Source organism: Chelonoidis abingdonii, chromosome 9 (genome assembly GCF_003597395.2).
Source record: "Chelonoidis abingdonii isolate Lonesome George chromosome 9, CheloAbing_2.0, whole genome shotgun sequence".
NCBI lineage: Eukaryota > Metazoa > Chordata > Testudines > Testudinidae > Chelonoidis > Chelonoidis abingdonii.
The window spans coordinates 16,873,483-16,890,157 of NC_133777.1; the positions used below are offsets into that span (position 1 = coordinate 16,873,483).

At 38.2% G+C, this 16,675-nt stretch overlaps 2 protein-coding genes across 2 annotated transcripts in view; one reads left to right on the forward strand and one right to left on the reverse strand.

The window, feature by feature from the left end:
• Window positions 1–1,702: 1,702 nt before the first annotated feature.
• On the forward strand, window positions 1,703–12,744 carry GPRC5B (G protein-coupled receptor class C group 5 member B). Its single transcript, XM_032800188.2, has 4 exons — window positions 1,703–1,961; window positions 2,056–3,069; window positions 7,262–7,374; window positions 8,998–12,744. The coding sequence occupies exons 1-4, from the start codon at window positions 1,931–1,933 to the stop codon at window positions 9,040–9,042; spliced, it is 1,203 nt and encodes a 400-aa protein (XP_032656079.1). The 5' UTR covers window positions 1,703–1,930; the 3' UTR covers window positions 9,043–12,744.
• Window positions 12,745–12,747: 3 nt separating this feature from the next.
• The window catches only part of IQCK (IQ motif containing K), an 87,875-nt gene continuing 83,947 nt past the window's right edge, over window positions 12,748–16,675 (reverse strand). Inside the window, exon 9 of the mRNA XM_032800174.2 lies at window positions 12,748–14,528. Coding sequence (XP_032656065.1) covers window positions 14,476–14,528 — 53 coding nt within the window. The 3' untranslated portion in view covers window positions 12,748–14,475. The remainder of the gene's footprint in view (window positions 14,529–16,675) is intronic.

Here is a 16,675-nt window from a genome sequence, read left to right on the forward strand (position 1 = left end):
TAACCTGTTATTCCAATGAGCATGTTAAGATAGTTGTACACTTTGTTTTGTTTGTCCAAACCATATTATTTAATTGTAATACCACATTACTGTTTCAAATTAATTTTTTACATTAAGTATTTCTTATTTATAGTACAGATGAATAGAAAAGGCATTGTGCTTCTGTATTAGTATATTTACTCTCCTGGTACATCAAATAGAAAATGTTATTCAAAATCTTTGATCTTAGCAGCAACCTGAAATGAACATTGTTAATGACTCAGGGTAGTGGAACGAACAACATTAGTTTTTAAAACTGCTTGATATGTCCACTCTTACAGCTTTGATCATTACAGTAGCATAATATAAACTGAGAAATCACAGCTCTTACCTTTAGTAATCACACGCTGTTGTAATCTGATAATAGAAATAGTTATTGCAGTAGTAGAATAAAAAAAAATGTAACTTTGATCATTATGTTCAATTTGATAACATTTTATAGTTACATTAGTCCTTTTCCAAGTCATGTCAACTTATTTTCAGGTCTTCAGCTAGCTGTCTTTCTGATCTGCAAAGTATCTGTACAGATTTGCCAGTTTGGGACTGTTTGCCTGATTCTTAGGAAATCTATCTTTATCAATAGCTTCTTTTTTCCCTTGATGTACATGTTCAATATGCCAGATGGTGATATGCTGGTGCACAAGTAATGCAATAGCTTACATTTATGTAGTGCTTTTATACCAAAGGATCTCAAAATACTATGGGCTTATGCTTCAAATGCTTGGTCGTGTGAATTGCCCTTATCACATTAATAATGCCACTGAAATCAACAGGGCTATTCCTGTGAGGTAATCAGGCTTCATATATGATCCATATTGGACACATTTTACCCAGCCATTGATGTACAGCCATCACTGGGATGGAATACATGTTTTAAGTGACATATGAAGACTTTTAAAAAACAATTATTTTGTTTTAAGAAGGCATGAAAATGAAGCCCACTGTTTCTCTAAAACTGCAGGGAGACTTTAAGGAGGCAACATGTAACTAAAAGGAATTAGAAACTTTTGGTTTTACTGGTGCATTTGTGTGTAATATGACTGGATATGTTGTCTTCCTAGAGAATTTAAAAGTTGTTTACTTTGAGGATGCAGAGACCACAATGTTCCATTTTTATTGTTTCTCTTGTTGAGTGGCTTTATATTTGCTAAGGACAATGACTCATTCTTTGTTCAGTTGATTAATAATGTTGCATGTGTGCAATGTACTTCTGCCACAGATAACTTTTGTAGTTAAGCATTCCCTGCAGTAAATGCAGGAGATCTCAGGATGGGAAGGCAGGGGAAGGAATATTGTGTGAGGAGATGGAAACTGAGCAGAATGAAATTTTAACCCAACATGAACAAACATGAAAAAAAAGTATTTTATTTTAAATGCAAACTTTGTTTCTTATATAAACAGTAATGATAGAGCAAATGACTGGATCTGATTTTACCTTACCCCCATTTCAGAGGGGGTCTAATTCCATGGACGGTAATGGTCTTACACAGGTGTAAAATCAGTGGTCTGATTCTGGTATCACTTATATTGATATTGAAATCAGGCCGTGTATAAATTACACTGCCTGTTAAATAAACACATTTCATTCTTATCTTCTCTATTACATTTGATTACTAAGTAAACACAGGTACTTTATCATTCATTGCTTCATAAATAATTTGTTTCAGCAATAATAAAGGTTGTATTTGAGGTTGAATCCAGGTCCTGCATCTGGAAATGTCTTCACATTATGTAAAAACAAAAAGGGAATCATTTTAAATTCTGAATCCACAGGACAATAGCTTTTATGGCTTAGGGAAGTAGTTGAAGCTGAAAATCCAGTGCAAATAAAAGTAAACATGTTCCTTGACATGAACAATTGGAACAAACTACTTCCCATGGTGTGCAAGCTATGCTTCCAGTTAAAATGAGATCTCAAAAAGGTACTGTGTAGTGAATAATGTTTTCTAAGGAAAAGCTTAAGCACAGTCAGCTTAAAACAAACAATTATTTTGTCACTTTATCTTATTGTTTCAGACAGAAAAATGAAAACCCACCCAGCCATTGTTTTCCTCCTCCTCTTCGTCATCAGTTATGGCTCTTCTGAAAACTCAAGTACGTCCAGAGGATGTGGACTGGATCTTCTCCCCCACTATATTTATCTGTGTGACCTGGATGCTATTTGGGGAATAGTAGTGGAGGCAGTTGCTGGAGCAGGAGTGCTGACGACATTGCTGTTGATGCTGATTTTGCTAGTGAGGTTGCCATTCATCAAGGACAAAGAGAAGAAAAGCTCATTGGGAATGCATTTCCTCTTTCTCTTTGGGACACTAGGATTGTTTGGGCTGACTTTTGCATTCATCATACAGGAAGATGAAACAGTGTGTTCCACTCGAAGGTTTCTGTGGGGCGTTATCTTTGCGTTGTGCTTCTCCTGTTTGCTAGCTCAAGCCTGGAGATTACGTAGACTAGTTCGACATGGTAAAAGTCCATCTGGCTGGCATCTAGCTGGCATGGCAATCTGTCTTATGCTGGTCCAGGTCATTATTGCAACGGAGTGGCTAATACTGACAGTTGTGAGAGATAAGAAGCTGGCCTGCAATTATGAGCCAGTGGATTTTGTTATGGCTTTGATTTATATTATGTTCTTGATGATGGTTACCATGGGAGTCTCTCTGTTCACCCTTTGTGGAAAGTTTAAGAAGTGGAAGAAAAATGGAGGATGCCTCATTATAACAATTTTTTTCTCGATTCTGATTTGGGTAGCTTGGATAACTATGTATCTGTTTGGCAATGCTGAACTGAGGAAAAAAGACAAATGGAATGACCCCACTCTTGCCATTGCACTGGTGTCCAGTGGTTGGGTGTTCGTTATTTTTCACGCTATCCCAGAAGTTCATTGCACCATTCTTCCATCACAGCAAGAAAACACACCCAATTATTTTGATACTTCACAACCAAGAATGCGTGAAACTGCTTTTGAGGAAGATATACAACTTCCTCGGAGCTACATGGAAAACAAAGCCTTTTCAATGGATGAACATAATGCGGGTAAGATTTTACTATATAAAGGACCCATACTGTCTAATAGTAAGAAAGAGAAGAAAATGTATACATTTGCTCAAAGATATTTGTTCTAGCGTATTTGGTTTGTGACAGAGTTTGTTCAAAATGCCAGTTTTCCCCCCACAGAGTTTTTTTGTTTTCAAAATTTCCCATGAAATTTAAATATTTTTGGGGTGTTTCAAAAACTGTAAACTGAAAAATTCCGGAAGTGTGTGGGTGGTTTTTTTGTTTGTTATTTGAATGGTGGGCTTTGTTTGAAATAAATTCTTTTAGTTTTCAAGGAAGATTCAAATGAAAGGCAAATATTCCGTTTTCATTTGGAAAGAAAAAGGGCACTTTCTGCAGAAAAATATTTCAGTAGAAAATTTGTAATTAGCTCTAATTGTAAAAAATTAAGCTACAAGTAAAATATTTTCCTAATAATACGACCTGAAGTTCACAAGAGGAAATTGGATTTATTCATGCCTCTTGCTCGCTCAGCCTGATTTTTTTTCTCATTTATACCAGTTTAAATAAGTAGTAACTCTATTGAGATCAAAAAACTTTCTTTGTTTGTGTCAAAAACACTTGATTAGCAAGGGCTGAGTGCAGGGCGTGCTCAGCATTCTTGGGCCACAAAATAACTCATCATATATTAAATGTATACCTTCTTTCACAGAAATGGGGCCCAAAGCTCTTTTCTGATACTATATAAATAACGTGCCTGGTGCTTTACAAACAAGTATAAAGACAAAGGCTCTGTCCTGCAATGTTTACATTCTGGACAGAAAATATGTAGACAAATGATGAAAAGCAACTGAACGGATGCTCTACAAACTGTACTTACAATGTTTGAAGAAGTTGCTTTGTTTGTCACAAAGTGCAACTGGGGTGAAATAGGGCAACTGTGTAATGGTGTACAACACCACTAATGCAACATTTTAGGTGACAGGAAATGAAGAATAACAGATCCAGGTGAAATCACAGTGCAGTTGGCCTTCAATGACTATTCAAGGGGCCAGCAAAAGTTGGTTGCCTAGCAGAGACAATCAATAGCTAAAACCCAAACAACATTCTACTGGAAAGGACACAGGGATACTTACGTGGCTGCTTATGGCAGAGAGCTGCCTGATGGAGGTCCTTAGCGCAGTTTTTGTTCTAGCTGGGTAAGAAGTGGGTTGTATATTTTTAAGGAACCAGCAGCAGACAGTGTCATCGCTGTTTTTAGGTTTCCTTATAGTTAAAGCCACTAAGCATTTTGGACCTGATTTCCCCCCCAACACACACACACACACACAGCCCATTTAATACTGGGGTAACTAGAGTTACTTCAGTGGAGTTAGAGACTAATGTAGACATAAAAGAACACAGAATTGGGTTGTTTGAAATAGAGAGATGATATTACTGTTGTTATGATTCTCTAAACAAAAGCCTACTGTTGTAATGATTGATTTGTCTCTGATATTTACATGGTGAGGATTTGTAAACTTTTTAAATCTTCCAGATATACATACTTTAAAAATGGGCCTTTATCTCTGTTTAGAGATTCTAGCATAGATCAGCGAAGCTGATCCCTATTTCTAAATAGTTTTTTATTCATATCCATGCTTGATATTTTTAATGGAGATGTTGCAATCTGCTTTGGACTGTGTGTTTCCTTAGTAAAATAGTTATATGCATCATTTTTTCCCCCTAGAATAATTAAATTGCGTTATTTACTATAGCCTAAGTTGCACAGTGGTGTTTTAAAATTTGGCATTGTATTTGCAGTACAATCTTGTTAGGGAGGTAACTAGATTTTCCCATCTGATATCCCTGGTATTAGTTGTTATGATGAAAAGCAAATGTATGTTTGTGTCCTGTGGAGGAGGTAAAGCTCTCTCTTCACTAGAGACATAGTAGCTGCATTGCTTCAGTGTAGCACTCACTACAGTGAGGGGACGGGTGACAGCTATCCTTTTTAATGTAGACCTGGCCTAAGGGTCACCTTGGAAGACTATCTTGCATATATGTGTGTTATGAGAATGTTGGTAAAATACTTAAAATTTACACAAAACAGACAATGTTGATGAACTCCCAACACTTCCAGCAAGTGAAATGTATGGGAACAGAGGTACTCCTATAAGGCACACAGGATTTGGTTCTTACCCAAGTTTCTCAGACAATTTTAGGTTTTTAATCTACAACTTGCCTATTGTTTTTAAAGTTTCTCCTCTGCTGTGTTAAAGACATACAGACCAAATGATTAGACAAATGCACAAAACAAGCTGTAAATGTTATAGTAATTTAGGAATTACTTAGGTGTTTAAAAAAATTCAGCCAGCAACATGCAATTTAATTTGACATTTTCTTGTTAAGATTTATTTGCAAATAGATATATGAATTACACCTCTATCCCGATATAACACAGTAAAACAGTGCTCCGGGGGGGGAGGAGGGGGGCTGCGTGCTCCGGTGCATCAAAGCAAGTTCAATGTAACGCGGTTTCACCTATAACGCAGTAAGATTTTTTGGCTCCCAAGGACAGTGTTATATCAGGGTAGAGGTGTGTATATATAGGCAGTAAAATAGATATGCAATACCTTAATTTCAAATGGTACACTGTAATCATCTGAAACTATTTCTTAGCCCATAGTAAATGCCAGTGTAACCATTTATGCTAAACATTGAGAGGAGGCCAATTTATATATTAAAAAGGATGTATTACTGATCGTGAAAGGGACATGTTTAAAGGGATGTCTTAAATATTGACCCGTGAGTAACATCATAATACGTAGTATTTAAATAGTGCTTTTCATCCATCCTTTTTAAAAGTGCTTTCCAGAGGAGGTAAGTATCATTAAAAACTAAATTTCACCTGTGTGTGTTTGCAGGGTCAGGGCCTAAAATTATGTGTAATAAACTATTGTATGGTAAAAGATCAATATTGATCTTAATCTCTGTGCATGACTCCTGTTGATAGGAGTAGCAATAGTAGAATGACCAGACAGCAAGTGTGAAAAATCAGGACGGGTGTGTGTGTGGGTAAAAGGAACCTATATAAGAGACCCAAAAATCAGGACTGTCCCTATAAAACGGGGACATCTGGTCACCCTAAGCAGTAGACTGAGGGCAGTACACAGCCCTATGAATTATGATCAATTTTAAGTCTTGCTGTACACGTGGAGTGAAACTCTAGCTCCAGCAAAGTCAATGGCAAAACTCTCATTGACTTCACTGGGGCCAGGATCTTACCCATTGACTCTAGAATTGTAATGTGATTTAAATGTAAGAGAGACATTCTAGTTCATGAGTGGCTGAAACAGGCATGTTTTGATCTACAACCTCATACCTATCAATAATAATAATGAGGTGTAGAACAACTGTGATGACACAGTTTGCATATCCAAATGAAGGCATATTGACTGGCTGCAGCTGAGTTCAGTGAAGCCTATTGTTCATCTCTGAACTAGTCAGATAGCATATACAAATCTCTGCTACTTGACTGTCTCAGAGGTAAATATCCACACCTCTTAACTTCATCTCTCATTTAACATGTAAATATTAAAAGAAGAAAAACGATGCATTAAAATTCACTACTGTCATAATGGAGAGGCTACCAGATATTTCTGATACAAACAGCATTTTATCTTTTGATTCAAGAAGGCTTCATGATCAACCTATTCAAAAGCAATATTCATGTAATATTTCTAATTTCTCAGAGTAACTATAGGAGATATTTGGAAAATCATTATGCACTAGGCACTCTGAAACAATGCTCAGGGAGTTGTGTTTACTGGCTCAAACAATATTTTTCATGTCTTTTTTTCTGAATATGAAAAGATGCAGAAATGTTGTTTTACTTTACCCCTTAGAGCGTGCAGACTGAAGGATACCTGATGGGAGAAACTAATGAAAAAACACATCAGCAGTTAGAATTTAGCTCCCAGTTATTTCTTCTTTTCCTGTTTCTTTAATTTAAAAGTAAACTTAAAGATGCAACCCAAAATGTATAAATGTAACGACAGAGGCAGAGTAAAACTGAGGGATGAAATCATGGCTTTAAGTCAATGGCAAAACTACCCCTGACTTCAATGGAATCCGAATTTCACCCTCGATCACGCTTGCAATTTTTAAAAATAGGTGTTCTTCTGACACATGAAAAGAAGGGTTTGATTTGTTTGCATGAGAATAAAACTGTCTCTTGTTCTAAACACAGCTTTAAGAACGGCAGGATTTCGCAATGGCAGCTTGGGAAGCCGACCTAGTGCTCCCTTTAGAAGCAATGTTTATCAGCCAACTGAGATGGCAGTTGTGCTCAATGGTGGGACTGTAAGTATAAAACGATGATAATGTACGAGTCTTGGGTACATAGTGAAGAATGTGCAACTGCTACTTATTGAATAACTTGAGTTTAGACTGCTTGTTCGTATGAAAGAAAACACTATCGATGAAATCTCTAGCAGCAAGTATGCATGTCATGCTTTCATGCCCCTCTTGAGATTATTCAATTAAAAAAATTTTGGACTTCTTTACTTGGCCATTCAGTTTAGATTGAATGAACCAAGTTTTCTGCTGACTATCCATATCCAGGACCCCTTTGGACAAATGTAATAAAGTGACAGTTAATAACAGTCTGATTTCTGCACCATTCTGCAAGTTACATTTTTGGTTACAGTCCAGTGTATTCTTTGGCATAAGAATCTTTGCTGCGGATAGCTGATATCACATTTTCACTTTCCTTGTAAAAATCTATATTTTTCACTATATAGTGAACACCAATTGAGTTGTACTATCCTTGGAAAGAAATATATAAAAAGAGGGGTATGTAAAATAACTTTATGGTAATATGAATTAATTTTCCTCTCAAACATTGGTTTGGCATGCTATTATTTGATACATATACTGTTATTCAAGGTCATTGCAAGAATGGCTTAGAGATCTGATGCCAAACAGCCTCTTTAAATTTCATTCCCCTTGTGTGTATAATTTGCACTTGAGGAATTGCATATAGCTCTCTCCTCTCATTAAGAAAAGGAGAATTTTCATTCCCACATTTTCATGCATACCTACATGCTTCTTAAAAATTTACTCATGGGCTGGTTTACACTCATGTAAGTTGGGTTTTCATTATTTTAAATCATGAGCTGATTCCATAACTCAACCTACACATTAAAAAAAACGCACAAGGAAGCTGATCTGACTGAAGGTTTTTTTATTAAGTAGAGTTTGGATTTATTATAGGGAACAAGAATTATTAGACCTCAGTATTTTCCTTTCCTGGGTAGTACTTTGAATGATACATCCATCATTCAAAAGTGATGCAAATAAACTTATTCCTTGCTCTCAGAATAACTTACAGGGCCCATAATGAGCATCATACTTTTGGGTGCCTGCATTAATCCATCCCAATATTCCCTTATACCAGAATAAGCAGCTCAGGGAAGAGGCAGCTTAAGGATAAAGGGTTAGAGAGATTTTCTGGGGGTAGGCACAAAGCTTGTTGCTGGAGAATAATTGCACATACGGTAGTTAAAGATGATTACCTTAGACAGTAAAGAAAAATAGACTAACACCTCTACCTCAATATAATGCTATCCTTGGGGGCCAAAAAAATCTTACCGTGTTATAGGTGAAACCGCGTTATATTGAACTTGCTTTGATCCACCGGAGTGCGCATCCCTGCCCCCCCCGGGAGCACTGCTTTACCGCGTTATATCCGAATTCGTGTTATATCAGGTCACATTATAGCGAGGTAGAGGTGTATATACATATTCATCCCTTTATCTTGTGATGAGGTTCATGTATTACACAAACTGAAGATAAGCTTTGCTGTACCTTTTGTTGTAGAGCTGATAATGCTATTAGTACTAGACATGTAATGTAGCATATGTTAATGCTGATTTCTGAATAGTCTGGAACTCTTAGTTACGGGTTTATTATCCTTATTTCCAGATACCAACTGCTCCGCCAAGTTACACTGGAAGACACCTCTGGTGAAAGGCTATAGGTTCTAGAGATAAGAATCTTTGTTACAAATGTTATTCCCTGGCAGTGTGTCTTTCTAAGGGAGGAATCAATAATACCACAGCAAAGCAGCCAGACATCTAGGAGCTTTGGAATCCTTGAGAGGATTTTATATAAATGTGAATACTGTTAAACTGATGAGCTAATCACAAAAACAAAAGTCTGCAAAATTCAAGATTAATTTAAAATAGAAATAGGCACACTTTGAAATGGAAGAGAGGACACTGAGCATTCTTAAATGTGAGATATAACCTGTCTGTAACTAGTGTGCGAGGCAAGCCTGATTTTGGTTGGTTTCCAGCTGTTTGCAAAAGAAACAACCCCCTCTCCCGCCCCAGCTCTCCCTTACCAACTTAATCCATGCTGCCATAAGAGATTGTCACTACAGTGTGAAAGTATGCAGGGTTTCTTTCTACTTTTTTTTTTTCCTCTCTTTGGTTCAAGTGTGAAGTGTCTTGGTTGCTCCATTATCCAGCTCTGTGTAAAGGTCATCTAGGGTCAAGCATCATCAGTCTCTGGGAAATAAGTATCTGATTTGGTTGTGGTAAAAGGAAATGACTGTGTATGCTTCATGCAGCTTTGTCAAGCAACATTTGTGAAGAGTGAAGGTAGAGGCAGAGTACCTCAGCAATGTAGAATCAGACACTGCAGTTCAAGGTGCCCTGTTGATGCAGTCTCAATCCAGAGTACAAACAAACAACCACATGTTCTCAAACCCTTGAGAATTTTTTTTACGCATGTATACTTGGGGGCACTAAGTCAAATTATGGAGGGACAAGCTTCAGCAAAGGCTCTTAGCTGAGGAGAGAATGTGGCTTGAGGTTGCCAAAAGAAGTCCCATAGGACGATGGATTAAAGGAAGCCTACTGTATTACAAAGAACTTAGTGTGTGTTCTGATGGCTGATCCTGTAAGGTGCCAAGCAAAAACTCAAGGGGATGGGAAGGTATTCATCACCTTCCAGGAGGAGCTTGGTAACTTGCGGGATTGGACCCTCTCTTCCTACTGTTGGAACTGGTGCTGAAACCCCTGATCATGGGAGTAGCCCTATTGACTGGAATTGTTTGTGCATCTTAATGTATTTGTGTCTTTTAATGCATAGCTAGTAGTCTCTCCACTCTGGAGGTTCAGGGTTGTGTGTGTTTTGGAGTTGGGATAAGGTAGACTCTTTACCAAGGCTTATCTAGGTTATGTAACAAGTCCTTACTGCCCATTATTCTTGCCATGGTTTTCATTACTTTAAAGCCAATCATTCCTTTATTATTTAGCATTTAATAGATATCAAACATTGAAAGCATCATTGTATCCTCATTATTTGGTCAACATTACTCCTAGCTTTCCTAGATACTAAAAGCAATTGTTTTTACATGAGGGTGTGGGTTATGTATAAGGGTAAAATTTTGCATATGTTGTAATAAATATATATATATTCTATTTTCAAATGAAAAATAAAATATACAAAGAAAACTGAATAGCTCAGTAGCTTCACAGAAGGACACTATTTGCTGCATACTGCAAAAAGAAAAATAAGCTGTTTTATTTTTTTTTAAAAGGCTCCCTGTTTCATGTACCTCATTTCTACGTAAACAGACCTAATCCTGTAGTCTTATACTCGCATGAGTAGGCCCTATTGACATCAATAGGTCTACTCGCAGGTGTAAGGGCTGCAGGATCAGACCCTAAGCATTACACACAAGATATATTTTGCCATTCTTGCCATGATCACCTTATAGGGTTTTATATCTAACAGCCCTTCTGGTTCAGGAACCATACTTTTCTGTCATGCATGATTAAAGGAACATGTTAGATCCATGTCTGATGTTCCCAATAGGGGCAAAAGTGGAAGCATGTGCTTGCTTTTAAGGAAAAAAAAATGGTTTTAGTCTCTTGTTTAAGTAACTAGATTACTCAGTTTCTTAGACAGACTAGAGGTGGATATTGCATGCTATCTGGTAATCTAGAAGTACCTCTAGCTGTTAAAGTCGTGATCAGATAAAATGATATTTTTGATAATTAATGGTTACTGTCCCAGAAACTGCATAATTTGGAGTAATATAAAACCTAGTGGTGATGTGTATCTTCAAAAGTTTCATTTTAAATCTTCAATTTAAAAAATGTTAAATTATCTGAAAAGGTCTTTATTGTAAAAATGTATAAGATGACCATGGCATAAATGGGAGGGCAGCTTTCTTTTAAGAGATTTATCATGCTACAGCTGAGTAGTATACATTCAGTACTATACACATGTTATAAACCTTGGGTAAATTCTTTCCAGGATAATTATTTTGTAAACATTTGCGTGGTAATCAGTTTTCTAGATGGGACTGGATTAACAAAGTAAGGGCCTAGTCCTGCTCCATAGGAAGTCAGTAGGAGTTTGAGGCCCTAAGCGCAGACCATGCCAGATCCTGCAAACCTTTGCTCATGTAATTAGTCTAGGGTTGCCAAGCCTCCAGGATTGGCCTGGAGTCTCCCAGAATCGACATCAATCTCCTGGTGACTATTGAAAGCAACCTGGGAGATTTTACTAGGATATTTTAAGAAAATGAAATTACATTGGGGGGGAGGAGGAGGAGGAAGGAAATCTCCTGGAATAGCTTCAGTCAGAGTTGGCAACCTTAAATTAGGCTTTGTCTACACTACCAAGTTCTGTTGACAAAACAAATCACTAAAGAGTGTTCACACTTGCTCCCTCTGTCGACAGATCATGTCCACATTGTGGGCACCATCATCAACAGAGTGAGCAATGCACTGTGGGTATGTTTCCCACAGTGCAGTGTTGTGGAAAGGTGGAGCTGATTGCTGCACATCATGGGAGGATTCTCTCTGAGTTCTCCCTCAGTGGCTGGGAGCAGCATCAGGAGTAGCTCTGTGAGCTCTCCATGCTGACGAATGTCAAAGCAGTGCAGCAGTCTCTCCTCTTCCCCTCCCTGCAACAGTGACTGCCTGCTCCTGTGTTCCTAGTGCAGGGCAGAACGGGCATATTCTGATGATGATTTGCTCTTTGTTCCTCACAGGGAGCAGCACACTTCCCACAACTTTGAAAGTGAAGAGGCGCATGCTTGCAGGGCAGCAGAGATCAAAACACTGAGCAGAACGATCAGGGCAGGCATTGTGGGATACTGGTAGACGCCAGTTCTACTGACAAAACAAACAGCAGTTTCTGCACTGGCTCTTTATCGACAATAAAGGGAGGGGAAAAGAAAAACCTCTCTCGTAGGAGTGGAAGCTTTTTGTCACCGAAACTGGGAGTATTTCCCCAAAAAAAGTCGCATTGCAGTGTGTACACTCTCTCTGTTTTGTTGCCCAAATGCAGTTTTTGGCAACAAAACTTGGTAGTGTAGACAAAGCCTCAGTTCCATTGAATGGTCATGTGAGTTAGGACTGTTCACATTAGTATAGCATGCAGAATTGGGTCTGCAATTTGAAGTGGCAGAGGTGTGTTAACTGATTAGAAGAAGTTTATTCATTTTCCAATTCACACAACTAGAATAAGCAACTTATTTTTGGCATTTGATAGTCTAATACCAAATAACGTGTGACTGAAGGCACCTGTGTTAATTTATTTTTATTAATGTAAACAAGTTGTTTGCTTCTGCCTTTTAGAATGTAGAGCATCTGTGATCAAAGGACTACACACCTGTAAACAAATCTTTCAGGATTGTTATAAATTAGCTACTATGTTGTCCCTTTTAAAATTAATAATGGTTATTTCCTTCTGGCCTCTTACTTATAGAGAAAAATGAAATCCTAAAACATTTTAACACTTTGTTACAGAAAACATTTCTGTAGGAAGTGGCTTCTATTCAATGGCTAGAAAGCAGTTCACAGCCATACCATGAGACCCAGTCTCACCTGGGGTGGGAGTTGAAGGTGCTTACCACCTCCCAAGAGAAGTATAGCACCTTATAGGCTGGAGCCCTACGTGCACGCAGTTGTTTCTATAAATAAGGTAGATGTCAACTGTTGCAGAGCTAGCTAGTTTGTATTTAGTATCAGACAGGTATCATGGTTGGCTATGTTTGAGTTTGATGCCTTGGGTCTAACCAAAGGCTGTGCAAGAGGGAGCACTGTAACTTTTATAATTAAACAATTGGACTATTCTACCAGCTTACAAGATTACCCAGCAGGTGCTTTTTATTAATTAAGGAGAGCTAATGCTCATTTTTGATAAGATTATATATTTATTAAATGTATTAATGTGTGTTTTATAACGTACCTTTTTCCCGCTGGTTGTTGCATACTGATATCTTAAGTACACCTCTGAAGGATTTTCAAGACAATCAATGTGTACCATAATGACTGTATATAAATATACAAATTTAAAAAGGTTGTAAAGCATGGGCAAATGTTTTATTTTCAAAATGCTGTTCTTAACAAAAAATAAAGGCATTACTATTTACTTACAAGGTTTGTGGTAACTTGGAGTTATAGTTTACCTTAATCTTTAAATACCCCATAGCCTACTGATGTTAGAGGCAGAATTAGCCTGTGGCGTAACCCACCAAGTTGGTGACATTAGGTGAAATGGTACCAATAGTAGTTTTGACTATTCATCTTATCAGGCACCATTTAAGTCAATGAGATTTTTGTCATACTTAAATTTGTCAACTCTAAATAGCTTTTCTAAATGTGACATTCAATCTGGTGCAAAAGGCCCACCGATGACATATCCACTAGGGAAACTAAATAGATAGTGGGGCAAACTGTGAGGCCCTTACTCAGGGTCTGCATGCCCATTGCTTTGCACCTTCTGTAGTTACCTATACCTATGCAAAAATGGGTCTAAACTACTACCATTTTGCTCTAATCATGTAACCTACTCTCTTGGCACAGACAAGTGACAAGACAAGGCCCTCAGACTGTTTTTAAAGAGTGTTGAGCAACCATAGCTCTCACTGACTTCAGCTGGAGTTGTGGATGCACAGCACATCTGACAGTTTGGGCCCTTGGGGTAGATTCTTAGCTGGTGTAAATTATTATAGCTCTACTGAAGCCAAGGGAGATATGCCCATTTACAGCAGCTGAGAATCTGCCCTTTCATTTTACACCCAGGTCTCGTATGGGCAGAACCGCTATTTATTTCAATGGGAGTTTTCTATCTAGCTGGAAACTTTTGTCTGAGTGTTTAGGACTGGGTATGAAGCCTTTGGCCAAACTCAGCTCTTGTTATAAGTAGGCACAATTCTGCTGATTTTATAGTGTTCACTTACACCAGGGCTGAATTTTTGTCCATGCTGTGCTGAATGACTGCAAAACCAGGTCCTTATGTGGCCCATCTTGATGTACAACACTTCACATATTAAAGCAAGCATGTAACTCTAGGAGAATTTCCAAATCAGATACTATAAAAGAAACTCAGTCCATGAGCTCTGTATTTTCCGGTGTTGGTGAAAGAAACAAAAATTTAAACTCCAGAACGATCTGGTGTAGGTTCTTCTGAGTCTAATTTGCTTCCCACTGCAACCATATAAAAACAAAAATATTAAATAACTTTCTTCAACACACACAGGAACGGAAGTCATTTCTACATTTCTATTGTAAGCACACTGCCTGCATCATAAACAAGTAACCAAACAATCATTTTTAGAAATGCGTAGCATCTTTTTACCTGAAAAAATTCTGTCCTCAGATCCTCATACACAGTCCTCACTGACGTTCATGGGCATTGTCCCTATGACTGAAACAGTTACACAGGGACAAGGCAGAATTTTTCTTCTAATTAGAAGTCATCAGGATTGTTCACTGGGGAGTCTAATAAGTGAAAGCAGTTGGGTATGTCTACACTGCAGTTAAAATAAAACCCTGTGGCTGGCCAGTGCCAGCTGACCGAAGCTCGCAAGGCTTGGGCTAAGGGGCTGTTTAACTGTGGCATAGGCATTTGGGCTCAGGTTGCAGCCTGGTCTCTAGGACCCTGCAAGGTGGGTGGGTCCCAAAGCAAAAACATCTAAATTAAACAGCCCCTTAGCCTGAACCCCATGAGCCCGATTCAGCTGGCATGGGCCAGACACAGGCTTTTATTTGCAGTGTAGACATACTCTTGAGTTTCTTGACTTCAAAGAATTTTTAAATAAAAGCTAATGACAGATCCAAGTCTTCCTGCTCACCAAATTTATCTGTTGTTTTCAATCACTAGGGACAACAGCAAGGTCAATAAAAAAAATAGTTTCCTCTGTGTCACAGTGCAAACAAGAATGTGATCCATGTGATATAGAACGGTCTGCCAAATTGGAGGTGGGGAGGAGGGGAAAATCAGGCAAACAAAAAGCACAGGGTTGCTTGCTGGAGTAAACAATACTAAATGAACAATCCCTTCTACCTCTTACCCCCCCCACATATAATATTTAAAAGCTCCACCCTCGAATGAAAGCTCCTTTTCGTAATAAGTTTCTCTTGAGACAAGCCATCAGCCAAGTTCTGTGATATCCAATGTCTATATTGTACTGTTCTTAAAGAAAACTTTAGACTTTTTATACTATCCATTGCCTACACTTCAGAAGGGGGCTGCAGAGTTCAGCTCTTCCAGCCAGAGGACAATTATGTTGGGAAGCCTGTATGCAGGAAAGGAAAGGTAACGGTCTAGTATAGCTTAACTACTCCAGTGAGAGGTGCAAGTAAAAAAACCCTCTTACATATACAGATAGGTCTGGGCACAATGGGTCCATGTTCTAATTCTAAGTTTCCCCAGCCTGGAAGATCTCAGCTTGTGGGCAAACATACCAGAAAACTTTTGGAGGTGAGGAAACTCAGCACTTGGTAGCATTAAACTCCAAAATAAGTTTTCTAAGAAACCCAAATATGGCTGCGATGGCAAGGTACGCCACAGGCCCCAGAGTGGAAAAAACAATGTTGGTACACGTGCAATGCCTGGTTGGTACAAGACCTTTTGATAGCATCCACCAAGACAAGTGATGTAAGTAGAAAAATTAAACTGGTTAAAAATGTATTCCGAGTTACTATGATGAATGTAACAGTTTTGTACCATGTATGGAATATTCACTAATGGACATTTAAAATTCCCAAAATACTATGAGGTTACTCTTTACAAGTGTTTCCTAAGCCTCAGAACCTTCCACATATTGTTCAACATTAAAGTGAAACAGGCTGGGTAAACAGGTATTTTAGAGGTGCCCAGTAGCAGTGCCATGGTGTTCTATCACAGACCATGCTGTTTAGGCATGACATTTTCAAAGCTCATCACACTAAAAAACAGAGCACAGGTTGTCAGGCTAAATTTGAATTTCAAAGAGTTACTTCAATAGCTTTAGACATTCTCTTGTTTCTAAGATGGGCAAAAAAGGAAGCTTTCCTTGGGTTTCAGATATATGGGAAGATTGGGGAAAATCCCTTTTGTTAAGCCTCTTCACTGGAAACAATTTGGAAAACTATTTTTCAGACAGCTAGTCCTCAAACTGCACTAACAACAATTAATATTTTGAAAACAGTAGGCCAGCTCCTTGGCTGGTCTAAATCACCATAGTGTTCTTATAGAGTAAGTGGATTGGAGCAACAACAATTTACACTAGCTGAGGATCCAGCCCATTGTTCCAGACAACCAAGATATTTAAAGGAAATACATCATGTGAACATGAACTGCTTACAAGCAT

Excerpts from the sequence above, each read along its gene's own strand:
- GPRC5B (XM_032800188.2), top strand. The coding sequence starts at position 1,931 with ATGCTTCCAGTTAAAATGAGATCTCAAAAAG. Across the intron at positions 1,962-2,055 it reads TAAAATGAGATCTCAAAAAG|ACAGAAAAATGAAAACCCAC; the intron begins GTACTGTGTAGT and ends TTATTGTTTCAG. Across the intron at positions 3,070-7,261 it reads AATGGATGAACATAATGCGG|CTTTAAGAACGGCAGGATTT; the intron begins GTAAGATTTTAC and ends TTCTAAACACAG.